General features: G+C 40.2%; 1 protein-coding gene across 1 annotated transcript; it reads right to left on the bottom strand.

Annotated features, from left to right (window-relative positions):
• Positions 1–4,924: 4,924 nt before the first annotated feature.
• On the bottom strand, positions 4,925–6,892 carry LOC4333164 (glutelin type-A 3-like). Its single transcript, NM_001402178.1, has 4 exons — positions 6,533–6,892; positions 6,178–6,452; positions 5,587–6,066; positions 4,925–5,509 (listed from the first exon to the last, which is right to left on the bottom strand). Exons 1-4 carry the CDS (start codon positions 6,858–6,860, stop codon positions 5,102–5,104), a joined length of 1,491 nt encoding a protein of 496 aa, NP_001389107.1. The 5' UTR covers positions 6,861–6,892; the 3' UTR covers positions 4,925–5,101.
• Between the last annotated feature and the right edge of the window lie 10,472 nt (positions 6,893–17,364).

Raw genomic sequence — 17,364 nt, 5'->3', positions numbered from 1 at the left:
TATCCATTTCCTTGCTTAGGAGTGAGGTTTCTTCACTTTTCTCTTTATTTTATTTGATAAATTCCTGCAACATGTTATTCTCCAAGTACAAGTGGAAATATATTATTTAGAAATAAAGATGCATTGTAAGCATAGCTAGTTCTCCATTATTTTAGTTATATTGACAGTCGGAATTTGTCGGTAACGACCGTCAACATAGACCGATGGACTAGCTATCACACCACATAATTTCTTTAACATTACTGCCAGAATCATGGCTAGAACAGTTCTTTCCTCAGCGGATCAATGGATTAGCTATGACATCACACAATTTCTTTAACATTGCTAGCAAAATCACGGCCAGAAACTATCAAGACCTAAATCTGTTGTACCCCTATCCTGCTCAGCAGGTCAAGTAGTGGTGGTTTCTTCAGTTGATGCTATTATTTCTTCATTTTGAAAGATATTTTCTACAACTTGGGCTAGAACTGGTGCTTCTACATTAGAAAGCATATTATGCTCTACTTCAGTTGGTACTTCTCTAGGCTCATTAGAAGATTGATGAGGAGCAATCTCTGTGGCTAAAGCTCCTGCATGATGTTGATCAAGAGAATCCAAGGATGAAAACTCATTTTGGCAAGCTGTACTTTGCAATAAGATCATTGAGATATTGTTGTTTATTGGTCGACAAACATAGAATTGAAACATTAATTGCAGTTAACATAACGATCAGAGAAGGTACTAGCAAAATCACATATGTAAATTAGCACAATGCAACTACAAATATGCACATTGGGCATGAACTACATATGAGCACAAATCAAGTTACAATTAAACAGCCACAGCAGTCAAATAATGCATTGTAGAAGCAGAAAAGTATAACGCAAGTTACTTACGATTCATTTGTTCAGTTGATTGATTAATACTATCAAAGCATTCCTTGATCATTTTGCATATCAGGTCATCTCCACGGACCCACCAATGTTATGAGCAATCATTAGATCAAATATACATCCCTTAGCAGTTGCTAGATTATATGTTACTCACAAAGAATTTGTACTATTAAGAATACTCAATAAAGATTGCATGTTCCCAGTATCTAGGGCAAAACATGTCAAACTTGATCCTAACTACAATAAAAGTAGATACAATAGAATAAAAACTTAGTTGATGTTAACTGCATATAAAATGTTATATATTATTAACACTGAACTTCAAATACGAAGAATATTAACCTGAAAGTTTACATATACCAAATATCTAGAAGATATTAAATTATGGCTATGTTCTTTTCAATTACTAGCTATGGCTGCTATGGTTAAGGATGTGTCAAAAAAAATCTAGAAAACAGAAAATAAAAACAAAGAACTATCGAGACTTGCAGAGGTGCAGGTTATCGACACATTGGTGAAAAAAAGAGATAAAATTCACCAACACCTAACAGGAAAGAGGATAAAAAACACATAATATCTAGAAAAATCAACCTACCAACTAAAACATGGGTGCTCCTCACTGTCATGACCGGTGTGGGCGACTCGGTGGTGCCCCTTCTCATTTTCATCATTTGGATCCTCCTCCTCGTGTCGAAGAGGACCACTAGAACATAGAAACAATGGATGGACGGTTTAACAACGCCGGATTGATGAAAGCAGATCCAAAGATTGTGTGAGCTGGAGAAGGTCGCCACCACGATTTCCTTCGGTTCTAGATTCAAGCGACGGAAGTCATGGCTTAGACTGCTGAGTTCAAGCTCTTCCTTTTCCCCTAGCAGCTTCCATACCTGGTGATCGCGGAGTTCAAAGAGAACTTCCTAGCGCAATCAGCTTCCCCTTGTTTCTCCACACAGATCAGGCCCGCCAATTGCAGTCATCACGACATCCTAGCAGCTCAGAACCACACCCTCCCCTAAGCGGGGCCGGCTAACTAGCTCTCACTGCACCTCTGCCATCCTTCACCAACCTCGCCTCCGCACGCACTTCCAAGCACCCTCCCCAGATCGCATAGAGTGGAACTCAAGTATCATATCGAGATCTTGATATCAGTACATCAGACATGCATGACTCCAATGACCCAACCATGCCATGGCTCAATTCAAGCTCAACCTTTATAAAATGCTCCCATTCTTGCATACATACTTAATTTGGTCATGTTTGGGAAGGCAGTGAAGGGAAGTAGCTAGGATGCTAGAGCTAGACATGCATTGGTTTTAAAAAACAGGTGTAAAACATTTAAAATTGTACCTTTTGTTATTACAAATAAAATTTTGAATTAAAATCCTTAATTCAAATATTGTGTCAAGGGGCATTTTGAGTGTATGGTTAAAAATAATATCCATAAAAAAATTTGGATTTGTAGGTTTCAAATAACCTAAACAATATGCACGAGTTACTTAGCCAGCGCACCAAATGGCACACCCAAATTCTAGTACTAGATAAATACGAAGCATGTTCTGGACAAGTGATAAATAAAGATAAATTAACTATCCTTTTCAACATTAACACAGAATAGTGGCAACAAAGTGAAGTAATGGATATTTTACACATCTCAGTTGAAGGATTAAAATGGAGATATTTTAGACTACCAGCTTATATTGGGAAGAGAAATTCAAAAACTTTCAGTACATTAAAGAAAGAAGGCTTGTAGCAAAATTCAGTGGTGAACAGAGAAGTTATTGCAAGCCATTTCCCTGAGTTTGTACAAACTCAATAGCTGCAGCCAGTATGTCTTCATAATGGAATGCTTTTGTGTTCCCTTTTAAAAAAAACAGGCCGTAAACTAGCTCCTAACCGGTAGGAAACATAGACACAAAAATAAAAAACCATCAATGTATAACTAGCTAATAAGCAAACCTTACCTTCTCCTTGATGTTTTGCAGTTCATCTTGATCTTTTGCATTCAATTGTTCTCCATGTTGGGAACTAACAACATTCAACTCATTCGTACCTATATGATATGAAAATATATCCATTGCAATCCAAAACTAATTGACAAGATTACGCTAAATGGGTGCAAATTTAACATACCGGTTGTATTGTCATCAAGCAACTGTGTGTTGGAATTAATTTGTGTTCTTGAGATAACGAAATCAAATTGGATTGTCCCATGAGTTGTAAAGAACATGATGCATCTAGAGAATTAGCTATAGTTGGGTTATTGCTTAGTTGTAAAGTTGAAGTTGTACAAGAGAACTAGAAATTGACTACTAGCTAGTGATATTTAGCTGTTTTGAGTATTGTAGCATGTTGGTTGATGTAGAAACCGACCTAAAAGTCCTATAAAAGGACATATACCCCTATGTAAATGGTGTCTTGCCTTGTAATATGTGAAAAATACTTTAGTTCATACACCTTATGTTCTTTTATCCTAGTTTTAGGGCCAACACTGTGTTTGTCTTTTGGATTTCTATTTTTGGTTCACTTTGGAAGCATTCCACGCAGCAAGTCGTTGACGTACACTATCGGTAATCTTTGGACATTGATTTGTTAGGTGATGTTGTAGATATCTTGTGTTTGGGTAAGTCCAGCCTTCATTTCCACAAAGCAAGCAATGGAATTTGACCTTCTTCTCTTGACGATCTAATTTCAGACAATTGACCACAATTTGCTATGTCCTTGATTCTCATGCCTAGACGATTACAATAATCAGATATTATATTTAGCAATGTTATGACTTGCTAAAAATGATCCACACTTACCCTACTTGTTTTGGAAAGTTCAGCCCACAATAATCTTTTATCAAGTTCATCATGTTGTTCGGGTGCTCTAGAGATCTGAAAAGAAAAACTTCAAACAATCACTTCCCAAATCACAATAAGTTCCCCGGTCAAAAAAAATCACAATAAGTTCACAAATAAGCAGTTTAGTACGTAAAGGAGATATTGGCTGCAAATGAAGGCGAGATAGTTATAGTGCTACTTTAAGAAGTTTTAAGCAATGTGACAAGAGACATATGCAAATTATGGTTGAAAAAAATGATCAAGCCAACTGTGTTGGAGAAAGGAAGATCATCTAATCATTATAATGGATCTTAAATGATATAGAGAAGCTATATATTTCATCAAGCAACAAAGGTATGGTATTTGATACGATTAATGCAACAATTGGACAATGACACAATAGGTAATGTTACCTAGTAGAACTGAAGCTATTCTTAATATCATTAATCAGAGACTTGATGTGTTCACTGCTTGCATATGGAGTAAAAGTTTGACAAAAAAGGTACAAGCTTCAAAAACATTATTGGAAAGCAGTAGATCAATCGGCATCCTCCAATGGAAGTGAATGAAAACCTCAGCGTGATCTCATTCATCCATAAACCTCTTCAAGTAATCATTCAATCCTGCCCAATTCTGATGGTTGATTAACAAGCTCTTGTAGGGATAGGCAATCAACCCTGTAGGTATTGAATGTAAAATAAAAATGTAAGAAGATATGCAAGTCAATACGTAAGCTTGTTTAACTGGAGGCATGCAAGTGGTATTCGTGCTTTAGGGGTGTAGCCATTCTCCCCGGGCAAACGGCCACACGCTTGCGCGGCGCATGAACGCCCCCTGCCGTCCCAATCATCTACTCTCCAAAACTCCATTGTCCTCGCGGCTCCGCGCCATCGATCGCAGCCCGCCCTGGTGCTATCCCACCAATAAACTCCTCGACTCGCTATTCGCTAAACACCGTTTGCCTCGCTCCTAGATGCACTTGAGAGAGAGTGCGGCGTAGGTCGAGAGGAATGGGTGCACACAGTGCCATTGCATGACCTCGCTTGGTCGCTCTGATGATTCTTGCCATCCGGCGCAGTTGAGGCGGCAACTTTGCTGGACAGTGCTGTGGCGTAGCGTCGAGCCGACCACCAAGGTGTCGTCTGTGATCATGTCACGTCTGCGTGCACGTGGTCATACATCCAAACCATAGTGATCAATGACAAAACGTGTACTCTAGATGCTTGTTGATGGCATTTCTTAATTTTTCTCTCATATTTAATATAGTTACTTAAAGGAACACAAATTTATTATTATTCTTCCAACCATCCACTATTACATAGCTGCAACAACATGCACTCTTTTATTGCTTATGATTTATTTGAAAACCATCCTTAGCAATCCAAGCCTATGATTGACATTTCTTGGTTATGCACTCACAGATATGTCTTGGTAGCTCTTGTAGGCATGACTAGGAGTGAACACACCTAACTCATCTCCCCTGTTGTGCTTGAGCCTCCTAGCTTCTTCTCTTGAGATACGATATGCATTTGCTACAACATCGTCAGGAAGTGCGCGGAAGATGGAATTCTTTCCTGCCATGTGGCTAACCATGGAGTCAGGGTTGGTTTTCAATGCAATATATGAGCATCCTTCCCTTTGTGCCTTTTTAATGACTACATGGTGTTGTGGTATAATTAGAAGCTGCCCACGACGGAGCTCTCCATCGAACACTGTCTTTCCATTGTTGTTGACGACTTGAACTCGGGCACGACCTTGAGTAATATACACGACACTATGAGCGTTGATGTTCCAAAAAGGTGAAAGGAGTGCGTTCTGCAATAGAGAGAACATTGTCAGCATAATTTTCAAAATATTTTCTTTCATGAGGATAAAATGTCATGTGGTTTTACCTGATATAAATTTACTTTAACGGCACTCATCTGTACAAGATTAAGAATGGGGAACTTTTGGCCATTTAGATATGTGATCCTTCCTGCTCTGGGGTTGTATGTATCTGCGAGGTTTGGGTTGTCGATATTTTGCCTTACCCTCATGGTACAAAAGGTCTCATCCAAACCATTAGAGCAACTACCTTGAAGTTGTTTTTGTTGATATTGTGTTTGGCCATAGTCTCTCGATTGCACCTGTTCTTGTTGTTGCTCTTGCAACGATGCATATGGTTGGAGCAAGGAAAGCCCATGCTCAACACGAACTATTTCTCCTCTTTGGTCATTTTGGCACTGGAGTTGTCTTGCTACTCCACTGCTTATGCCAAGAGCCTCGCTAAGTAGTTCAACACTAAATCCACCAAAGACGTTCTTCGAATTGTCCCTTGCCTCATATCTATACAATTGTTGACCTATCTTATTGTTGCCAGCTAAAAAGAAATCCTAACAATCCATAAACAAACAATTAGTATGTCAAAAGAGAGTTGCCCAATAAATCAAATAAATGATTGGAATACTTAGGGTAATGACTATAGATAATATACGATGAATTACCCTGTGTCTAGGATCAAGTTGGTTAGCACTATTGTATATATCAGTGACATATATGGCAACAATTGGTGCATCACCATCATTGTAGCACCAATGAGCAACACCAGCAGGCAATGCAACTACATCCCCCTGTTGAAAACGGTGGATCTTTTGATGTTCATCTCTAAATTTATGGCTTTGGCTTTGGCCTTCCAATTGTTGGTCTTGCTCGGATTGCTGAAACTGTTGTTGATAGGTCTCAGGACATCCTGGGAAAGTTGGTCCTGTTATACCTCTGCCTGCAAGTGTGGATTGCCATGTTAATAAAATGATATAAGTACAAGGATTAATCAATATATACTTAAATGTAATCACAAACCTTGGATGACATATACCAAAGTTGCTCCATTGGAGTAGTGAGGTAACAGAAGACCTCTAGGTTCGATAACTCGACGGACAACAAATACTCCAGTACATTGAAACAACTCATTAGAGACATCAAAAAACTCAGTTGTACCAGCTTGGGACCTTACAGTGCGAATCGGCTCAAATGCTTGCAACCGATCAAATCTGCACTCTCTTGGACTTCCACGGCGAGAACTTTGCCATTGACTAGTACTTTGGCTAAGAAGTTGGGCTAACGAACCATTACACAAGAGGAACAAGCAAACGACGGAGAAAACTATAGGGAATTTGATGGTTGCCATGTTTTTGTGGGACTGAACTCAATGCTTTTGTGAGAAATGGTGATATATGTTGGTCCTTTTATAGTGAAGTAAAGTAGTGATCGACTAGATGTTAAGATAGAGTTTGTTAATGTCCACATATGAAGTGACTCACTAGATAGAAGTAAGGTACACAAAAGGTGGATAGATAAATAGACATACAAGTATCAATGGGATGCACAATGGTCTGTTTGATATCCTTTTCTTTGCTTTTATTTTTCAGTGAGCCTTCTTGTTATCTTCCACAAAGAATTACGTGCAAGGTGGACTATACGTTGTGTGTTGCTTTAGTGATTGCTTTTGGGATGAAACTTCTACAGTAAGCACATCACTTTAAACAATCAGTTAGACCTACTACATTTTGGAGTCACAAAAAGTGAATAAGTCATAACCACGTCATATATTATCTCTTGTATTGCTACATGACAAACAAAATGCAGTTTGTTTAGGACATATGTGCTTTTGGTTTTGGTTTCTTATGAGCAAATTTATTACTTTAATTTTATGCATATCTTTTTTGATGATCACGATATTAACCCATCCAGGGGCATGAACCAGTATAAAAAAATCCTTGCATTTTGTTCTCTTGTTCCATGCTCGCATATACGTTGGTTTCAGCTATACAAAGGTCTCTCAAATACCATGGTCAGGTATAACCCAGCAGCACATTTCATTATAAGCCAAGAGATAGGATATTCACAAATATAATATCATGCAAGTTGGTAGCAAGGATGAATTATTCTTTCATCTTGGAACAATACTATAGCATGTGCTTGTGAAGATAGTAAAGCACTAAGCTATAAGAAGCTACACTTACATTGCACACTAACCTAAAATTCTTATACAGCTTTGAAACTTATATCTATTGAGCATTGCATTGAGTATTATATAGCAATATCTAGCACCATGGACTAACCATGTAACCTGAATGCTCTCCAAATAGTTTCGGTTATTTATCTTTCTTCTAGAACAATTTGTTTTCAGGTAGATTGCATGTCTTCATTTTAGAAAGCAAAGAAAACACGTAACAAATGGGACAGTTACAGCCGAGGAAAGCCTTGGCTGTAGGAGACATCCCACAAAGCCTTTACTGCAATGAATTCAGGGACATATACCTTAGCAAGAAGCACTTCTCATAGAACCATTTTATGCGTTGGGAAATTACATCAGCCATACTTTAGCCCATGTTTAGACGGTGGGATTTTTCTCCTAAGTTATAAGAAATTTAACCATTGCCGCAAGTTTAACTTCATTTGGTTGAATTCCACTTTGAGATATGAGGTTAGGTAAATGCATGGAAAAAATGCATGTCTTGTAAAACATCATGGTCTAGGCATATAGGTTCCTTCAAAAGTGATGTGATGAGGACAACACTAGTTCGGATATGACCATGGCTACATTATCTATATATCAACCAAAGGTGCATGTATTCTATGTAAGATTTATGTGTTATATATTTGAACAAATATTATTGCACCATGAGTTTTGTGTGTTCTTATTTGCAGAGTTACGTTTTTGGGTGACGGGAAAGACACCGAACGCAAGGGATGAATGGATGATCAAATAAGTGACATTCCTTAGTCTACTCCTACATCACCACGTCACTTTTGGTCCACAAGAGGCAAGACATTAAGTTCTGTACATTTTGAATTCGGATTCGGGCCTTCTGACAGCATCAACTTCAAACGGAGGCCCATGGACTATGTTAGGATGTTGATGAGGAACTACAACTCTCACAGTCCATGAGTACTCGTTGGAAAGCTTATGGAGTATACTTTCATCTCCTAAGTTGTTAGGAATATGCAAAACAAGCCACGTACCTTATCCTGACCAAGTCTGATTTGGCCTTGGACCTTGTAATTATGTCATGGGCTAAGACCAAGGGGTAGATGCCCTAGGGCTAACCTTAGGACATCCCTAATCAAATTTATTCAGTAGCCTTCATCGTTTAGAATCAGATTTTGCTTAGACTATTCTGCCAAATGCAGTTTCACAGCTAGTTCGGTTTGTAGAACCCCAACACCAAGTGTTTAATCATTCATCTATAAATCAAGTTGCAATCTACCTCGTTCTTGCTTGTGTTATTTGATTCGTATCAGAGATTAAACCATACGATCTGGATCAAACAACCCTCCATTGCTCGATTGCTCCATTGCTATCGAACGTGAAGCCCAGCCCAATACTCATTTCTCTCCCACAACACTATGGTTAGCCCAGCCCAAATCTCTACCCTACTATCTAGCACCGGTTGTCAGGCATCATCGTTGAGATGCGAAACGCCGCTCACCGCACACCCCCACAGTAGTGACGCCTCCCCTTTTTCTCCCTCCTTTGGTATCTCCCATTCTCAATAACTCTCTTTACTGTGCATTGATATCTCTCCTTCACATTCATCTTCTCCATAATTATAAAGAAATTGAAATTGTCAGTTGAATGGAGACCATGCCTGCATTGCTGCAACTGCATCGCTCTTCAACATCATGGCCACAATCAGCTCCATGGTACGATAGGTTTGCCAGTAGATTCTAATAGTCTCCAGTATGCAAGCCTCACTTGCCGATTCGTTGTTTATGTCGATTCACCTACCTATTCCTATGTCACCCATCTATTTTTCTAGAGGCATATATTTCTTCTCTCCTTTATTTTTTTAGCCCAATCCCACTTTTTTATACTAATTCATTTGATTTCATTTTTTTCCTATGTTGATTAATCCAATTCCTCCTGAAGTGAGGGCAACAATACATCAGACTATACACTAGTCCCCTTTCTCAATTTTGATGTTTTCAGATTTTGGTGATGCTGTTGAATGAAATGCTGAATAAAGATCTCTGATGTGATATCCTCCTCTATGCAAGCTATAGTTTTTCTCCTGATGGTATGTCATTTGAATGATCTCTTTTCGCTGTCTCAAATTGTCTGTCGTTCTGTCTTTTTGTGGCTATTGATTATATTCTGTGATCATATAGCTGTGTACAAGGATATGAGTATTCATGTTCCATGGGTTCCAATTTGTTTTCGTAATCAGTTTTTTGTAAGTGGATGTCTATTCTAGATCTAGCTGAAAAGTATATGCAGGTGTTCGTATGACAATTGATGAGCTACGTATCAATCCATCATTCAATTCAAGATGGGTTGCAAGTTATGATCCTGACCAACCACTTGGGTAAAGGGAATTCTGTATTGAAAACTTCGTTTTTACCATAATCCAAAGATGTGAAACTAATTCCAACAGACCAGATCAAAACATGTTTGCCTACAATATATTATTTCGTCTTTCAAGGAACTTAATCAACGGGAGTAGTAATATACTTTTGAGAGTATTTTTGAATTTGCTATTTCGAGGCATTTTTATGTACAGGTGATTTGACAACCATGTAAGTTGTGATTCCATTCTTATGTACAGGTGATTGATTCACTTTGAAACCTAATGATTAAGTAGAGTTTGTTGTTAGTCATGATTTTGTTCACGCAGTGATGATTGAGATGTCCAAGACAAGCGCATGTATGCAAAGTTGCGAAAAATGTGAAAAGGTTTGTCATCCATTGCTAATTCAAGCTATCTGCAATCAGGTTTATCTTGCAGAATGCTTTTCTAGCATCATAATAAGGACATATTGCACAAAGATATCAGGTTTACAAATAAATTATCATCTTGAGAAATAATATATTCTCTTTTTCGATGGACAGTCATTGGAGTAGAACTTCTGTATCAGGTGCATTGTAAATGTAATCCATGTTTATTCTTTCAAGACATATATTGGTCTCTTTTTCTTTAGAAGTTTTCACCAATGTCTTACAAACTCAGCTACTATTGCTTCCCTGTTTTAATTTGAGTTTTCTCACCACTACTTGCATGATTGAAGAAACAATATCCATGATTGGTTCACAGCAGGGGCGGATCTAGAAATAGAATGGAGGGTTTATCTCCTCCCTCCAGCCCCTTTCTCTTCCTCTCCCTCTTCTTCCCCCTACCCCTCCCCTTCTCTCAATGGTGATCCAGCACCTACGCTGGATCTGCCCTCTGGTCCACTATAAATACCTTTTCCTACTTCTCCTAAGATATATCACCTATAATATTTTTCATGTTGAATATTTCTTACCAATTTTTGCAGCAACGCACAGGGTACCATCTAGTATAGAAATGTTTTACTTCCAGAGATATCTTGTGATCAAATTTTTGAGAATTTTTCATGACCATTTTAATGGTAACTAGGAGATATTCCCTAAAGAAATCAAAATAGTTTCCTTCTATATTTTCTACATATCTCTTTCAATCACTCCCTAAAACTTCATGTACATTGACTTGGTTGTACATTTATTTAGGGACAATTGCATATGTGCCCCCACTTTGAAAACCAATTATTGTTTTGCCCTCACATTTTAGGGTTTGCATTTTTACCCCTACGTTTTAAATCTGAAGCAGCCATCTCCCACCCGTGAGGGAATAGATAGGGTTGAGTCTTCCACCCGTGCGTCTCCCACCCCGTGTGTTCAGGAAAAGCTTGTCGAAACCCTAGCTAGCGCGAGGGCGGCGGAAGCGGCGGCGGCGCGGCGCGGAGGCGGTGGCGAGGGCACGTAGCGGGAAGGCGGCGGCGAGGACGCGCGCGCGGTGAGGAGGCGGCGGCCTCGGGCCCGCGGTGCGCGACAGTGCGAGGCGGCAGCGGCCGAGAGCGTGCGCCGACGCCCTCTCCCAGGACGACGGCTGTCGCGTCGAGGGCCAGCTGGCGCCCGCTCTCAGGAGGTCCACAACCAGCGATCGCGACTCTTCCATGCAAAGCCCCGTGAGATCTCCGGCCACCACCGCCACTGCCATGGACGCCGTCGACTCGGTGGTCGACTCGCTGCGCGAGTTCGCCAAGGACAGCATTTGCCTCGTCAAGCACTGCCATAAGCCCGACCGCAAAGGTAAGTGCCAGATCCTGATCCCACTTCTAGCCTTCGATGGCGTGCTAGACCTGATGTTTGTTTTGTGTTTGCTTGCTTGCAGAGTTCACCAAGGTGGTGGCGTGTATGCTGCAGAAGTATCAGACGTACCAAGGTGGTGGCGTGTATGCTGCAGAAGTATCAGACGCATTGAGAGCCTTATCAGACACGGCTCGAGAGCCTTAAACTTACTGTGCTTTGAACCAGGGGCGGATCTACAGTAGAAGACCGGTGTCAGGCGACACCGATGACTTTCGGCAAAATCTATAGCGAAACTGCTTATCCATATGCTATAACACCATCATCTAAGCATAATTAGCATACCATGACACCGATAGACAAGTTCTGACACCAACGAATCGATTTTCTGGATCCGCCACTGCTTTGAACATCTGACACAGCTGCAAACCAGGAGCCAGATCCGAACAAAATTCAGGTGGTGTTTCATCACTTGGTTACTAGTACATCAGAATGAGTTGAACACTTTGTCAGTTACTCAGTTTTAAGTTTAACTCAATTTTATTCCACAACCATGTTAACTCAATTTTATTTGACTGCTATCGTTTACTCAGTCTTTGGTAGTTTTTCTTAGCTGCAGAAGTTTGTCACTTTGTCAGGTGCTCAGTCAAATCCAATATTAACTAATTTTTATTTTACTGTTGAGAAAATTTCACTTGAATACACTTCTGTTCAATCTAGTTCCAGAATCTTCATGGTTTGCATGCTTTTGGACATCTATATGTTGTGTACTTTTGTGCATATATGGACTTGTAATATGCTCTGGACTGTAATATGTGGTAATGTGCCCTCTATGTTGTGGAAATGTGATGCGTGCAATTATGTTTGTGGACACTCGGTAATGTTTGTGGTCGATGACTTTTATGTATCATGGCTAATTTGTATGGGACACTTTTTAATGCTTGCTTTATATGTGACTTGTGCTAGTTGTGCCAAAATTATGTCGAAATGCTGTCCAAATTTTATTTAAATTTTGGTCAAATTTTGTAATTGTCTAGTTTTTGTGATTTTTTTGTTAAAAATACAAAAACATCACAGCAGATTCCCATATTTGAATTATTCACGTAAGCTGAAGTCACAAAGTAGGGGCAAAATCACACAAAGCTGAAAAAATGGGAGCAAAATTGCAATAACAACTGAGGGTATAAATGTCCTTTTCTTTACAACTAACACGGTTAAAACTGGCTGTTAGAAGTGGGGGTACACGGCTGCTTCAAATTCAAAAAGTGGAGGTAAATCTGCAAACCCTAAAAAATGGGGGTAAAACAATAATTGGCTTCGAAAGTGGGGGCATAGATGCAATTGTCCCATTTCTTTATGTCGTGTTTTTATGTCTACCTTTTTATCTTTGACAAACCTTCCGATACATACATCCGGCAAAAATGAATTGATTGGACTGTTTTAAGCTAATGGTCATTTAGAGTAGTATTATGGGTGAGTTGTGCAGGGAATTTAACTATTTGCCGCTATTGCGTTTGCCAATTCTTCAAATACTCTTATTAGTTTTGGCCTTTACGAATTTGCCACTAGTAAGAGTTAATCCTATATACCTATACAAGTGAGCCCCACTATGATCTCAGTTAGTGTAGTTATTAGCAATTTCATGAACTATGGTTAAGCCACATCATCTATTTGATTCTCAGCCGGTCGATTACATCTCACTGGTCCTCATTGCGTTATCGTAGCACCGATCGCCACCGCACTGATCCTTCCCCTAGCCCGCCTTCACCACCCACCGCATCGCCTCCCGCCTTCTACGCCCCCAGTGCCGCAGGTGGACCCTCTGCCCCACGGCCGAGTCGCCCCTCCCTGTCCTCCCCGTGACGTCGCACCCTAGCGCCGCAAGTGCCTCCCAACCTCTTCGCCTCTTCGCCTCCTCGGCGTGAATGGAGAAACGGAACCGTCGGTGGACACACACAGCAAGAAACGGAAACCGGTTGATCCCTGAGTCCCATCTGTTCATCTTCATTTTTTGAAACAGTACGTCGCTTGCATTATTCTGGCCTTCTTTCCCATCCTATTTATGTATGATGATATACACAACAGCTGAAGAAAAGTGGTACACAGCAGCTGGATCGATCTGCTCGGCCAACAAACAGCTTCTCCTCCATACAAGAACAAACGTCTCTGGATCAATCTGCTCGACCAGCAAGTAGCTTCTCCTCCATACAAGCACATCCCTGGATTAATCTGCTCTTCCAATAAAGGGGTTGTTCCACTGCTTGCTAATCTAACATGTTCCAGCGTAGGTTCCTCCCCCACTCAGCTAAAACTTTTTATAATACATATTGATTGATGCGAATTGAGTAGTCACACTAATTTCTTCGTGATTCAATTATGAATTTCCAACCGATTTTCAGTATCCCAAATTGGTCACTTCTTTTTTTTCCCTGTATAACAGTATTTGCACTTACAGTTTAAGTATCCCCTTCAATTTCTTCATAGGATTAACTACTTTGATTTCCTCTTGGGTTTATTATTGGATTAAATAATTGACAACCATTATACCCATGTTGTTGAACTATTGTGGGGAAATTTCTTCGACGGTAATACGTAATAATATAATCCTTTTTACCCTAACTATACAAATTCTATTATCATGCTCTTTTGTTTTCCATTTTTATTTTTTCATTTTTATGATTATTCAGGTTACCTTGCATCTGTCAAGCACCTTTGTATTTTAAGGTTTTAGTATTCTATAATGTAACAAGGAAAGTTTAGTAGTACACTTGCTTCACGAATCACTACAGATAATTCCTATCACCGAACAATGTTTAGTGAATCAATAATTCGTTTCACTAAATGACATTTAGTGATTCAATGATTTTATATGTATCTTGCGTACTTGGGGTACTAAATGATAAGATGAAATATAACTTCAGATAAATTCCCAATTTATCAAAAGTTTGGTGATCCTTTAGGCTGAGTTCTTATCTCTACTTTCCCAACTCACCTCTCCCTTTTTCACGCGCAAACTTTTCAAACTGTTAAATGGTGCGTTAGAAATATATATGAAAGTTATTATAAAAAATCATATTAATCCATTTTTCAAATTTATTTTAGCTAATACTTAATTATGCGCTAAACGCTGCTTCATTCTGCGTGCTAGGGAATGAGGGTTTCTAACCCTCACTTCCGAACACAGCCTTAGTCAGCCCTGAGAGCATTATTCAGTGAAGCAAAGGCTCAGAGATGGATTTTTTTTTTATCATATGCAACACGGTGTTCTCATATAGATTCTTTTTGTGTGATTTTTGAGGCTTTGGCAATTCTTTCTGTAACCATCAATGTAAGTGCCAGCTACAGTTTGTACAGGTCCCAGTCTTCTTTGATTTTGTTTACCAAATATTACCTGACCTGAGTTCACAATTTAAGTCATAACAGCATGATCTCAAAATTCTCAAATTAACTTAAAATAAGTTACTGTTTATTTTACCTCAAACTTACATTGATTCATATATCAAGTTTATCTTCCTCATGTACTTAGAAACTGCATAATTTATCAACTTTTCATGAATCCCATTTCCTCGTATGAGGTAGCATCATATCTTTGTTTCTTAGGTGAATCCTGTTTGTTTTTTAAGATATGATGATGATCTTCAAACTTCCATCTGTAGTACATATATATATATATATAAGATAAGAACTGCATCGAGTATTTTCAGTATTGTTCTTGCCCCCCGTAGATTTGGAAGCTAGCATTTGATCAGTAATAATAAACTGAGTTCGGGAAGCCTACAGCAGATGAGAAAAAAAATACATATACAATCGTTCAGCTCTTGCCTCTGCAAGAGGTAACAAGCTTGCTCTTTACTGTTGGGTTTAGTCTCACATCGGTAATTGATGATGGAGAGCACGACTTAAAAGATGAGGGCGGTCCTCACCCATCAGACTAGTCTTTTGGGTTGTGTAGGCCATGGACCTAAAGTTGTAGCTCCGGTTGGGCCTGTGGTGGAGCAGGTCTAATGTGACCTGGGTGGGCCGAGTTGCGCACTCTAACAAGTGTTTTTTGGGTTGTGTAGGTCCTGGACCTAAAGTTGTGGAGATTGTTGGGTTTAGTCTCACATTGGTAATTGATAAAGAGGGAGCACGACTTAAAAGGTGGGGGCGGTCCTCACCCATCAGACTAGTCTTTTGGGTTGTGTAGGCCCTGGACCTAAAGTTGTGGCTCCGGTTGGGTCTGTGGTGGAGTAGACCTAATGTGACCTGGGTGACCCACGGTGGGTGGGTCGGGTTGCGCACTCTAACATTTACCATTAACCTTATCCTATTGGTTCATCGTGAATAAATATACTCCTATTTTGTGTAAGGCACTATCGTGGTGTTTTACATGAGGAGGTCTCAATGCACGGAAAGTGAAGCATTGTGCAAAAAGTTGCACCATTACGAGTTTCAGACTACACACTGTATTGCGTCAGTTTCCCTTCTTTACACGTACATTATTTTTATCTCACAAAGTGTACCTGGATTTTTAAATTCTATTTCAATACAAATATCCCGCAGCAACGCGCGGGGTATCATCTAGTTCCTTTAACTATTTATTACTTTTACTGACGTGGCACGCCAACTCACATGCCACTGTGGCTTCTCTTCTCCCTTCATTCAAACTCGAGCAAAACAGCGAGCCGAGACAAACAAGGACACCGGGCAAGCAAGGACATCAGGTTGATCTAGTGTGAAACGACGATGGTGGCGGCAAGAGGTGTCCCGAGGTTCGACTCGTCTGCATGTGGCGTCGTTCTGGCCCAGAAGGTGATGGAGATGGTCGGAATGCGAGTAGCAAGGTTCAGATCCAAAGAGAGAGAGAGATGTCTAGCAAGCTCCCGTAGTGATCTCGGTCGCCTTGGGCTATCACAATGTGTTCCCGGACATGGAGAATTTATTTCCCTTGAAGTTGAAGGCATAGGTGAAGCGAGAGTGGCCAACATCGTTGGGGCGCGGTGGCGAGCAGAAGGATGGCCATAGCAGCTTCCATGGCGGCAGAACGGGAGGGTAAAAGTTGTAAGGAACCCTAACCATTGTGAGGTAGAGCTGGTGGCGCAAGGGCGTAGCAGTGAACGATGTGAGTTTGCAGATCGACTCGCGACCTCGACGATGGCTTGAAGAATCGAGAAGAAGCGGCAGGAGCCAGGCCGGGTGAGTTGGAGGGACGGGAACGATGTGAGATTGCAAATCGACTCACGACCTCGACGGTGGCATGAAGGAATCGAGAAGGAGCGGCGGGAGCCAGGTGAGTGAGTTGGAGGGACGGGAGCAATGGGAAGCCGGATAGAGGAGAAACATCGAGACAGAGATATCATCGGTAATTAGGATTGGTGGCAGAGCAGTGAACGGCTTGAGCTTATATACGAACACGTCGAAGGAGATGACGGAGGAGGAGATTAGGAGAGGCTGACGGGTAGGGTCCATACTTTTTTTCATACTGGTAAGGCACACTCGCATACCACATAGTCAAAACTGATAAATACTTGTGAAATCACCTCCCTTCAACTATAATTTTATAAGCCCAAATCTTTAAATGGGCAAACAGTTAAATTTCCGAGTT

This window comes from Oryza sativa, chromosome 3 (assembly GCF_034140825.1).
Source record: "Oryza sativa Japonica Group chromosome 3, ASM3414082v1".
Taxonomy (NCBI): domain Eukaryota; kingdom Viridiplantae; phylum Streptophyta; class Magnoliopsida; order Poales; family Poaceae; genus Oryza; species Oryza sativa.
The sequence above is the reverse complement of the archived record's forward strand: the minus strand, read 5'-3'. Positions and strand labels throughout refer to the sequence as shown.

What these genes read in the sequence shown, in the direction of transcription:
- LOC4333164 (NM_001402178.1), bottom strand. Translation starts at nt 6,860, where the DNA reads ATGGCAACCATCAAATTCCCTATAGTTTTCTCCGTCGTTTGCTTGTTC. An exon ending in TTTGGTATATGTCATCCAAG is followed by an intron (nt 6,453 to 6,532) that starts GTTTGTGATTAC and finishes CCACACTTGCAG; the next exon opens with GCAGAGGTATAACAGGACCA. An exon ending in AACTTGATCCTAGACACAGG is followed by an intron (nt 6,067 to 6,177) that starts GTAATTCATCGT and finishes ATGGATTGTTAG; the next exon opens with GATTTCTTTTTAGCTGGCAA.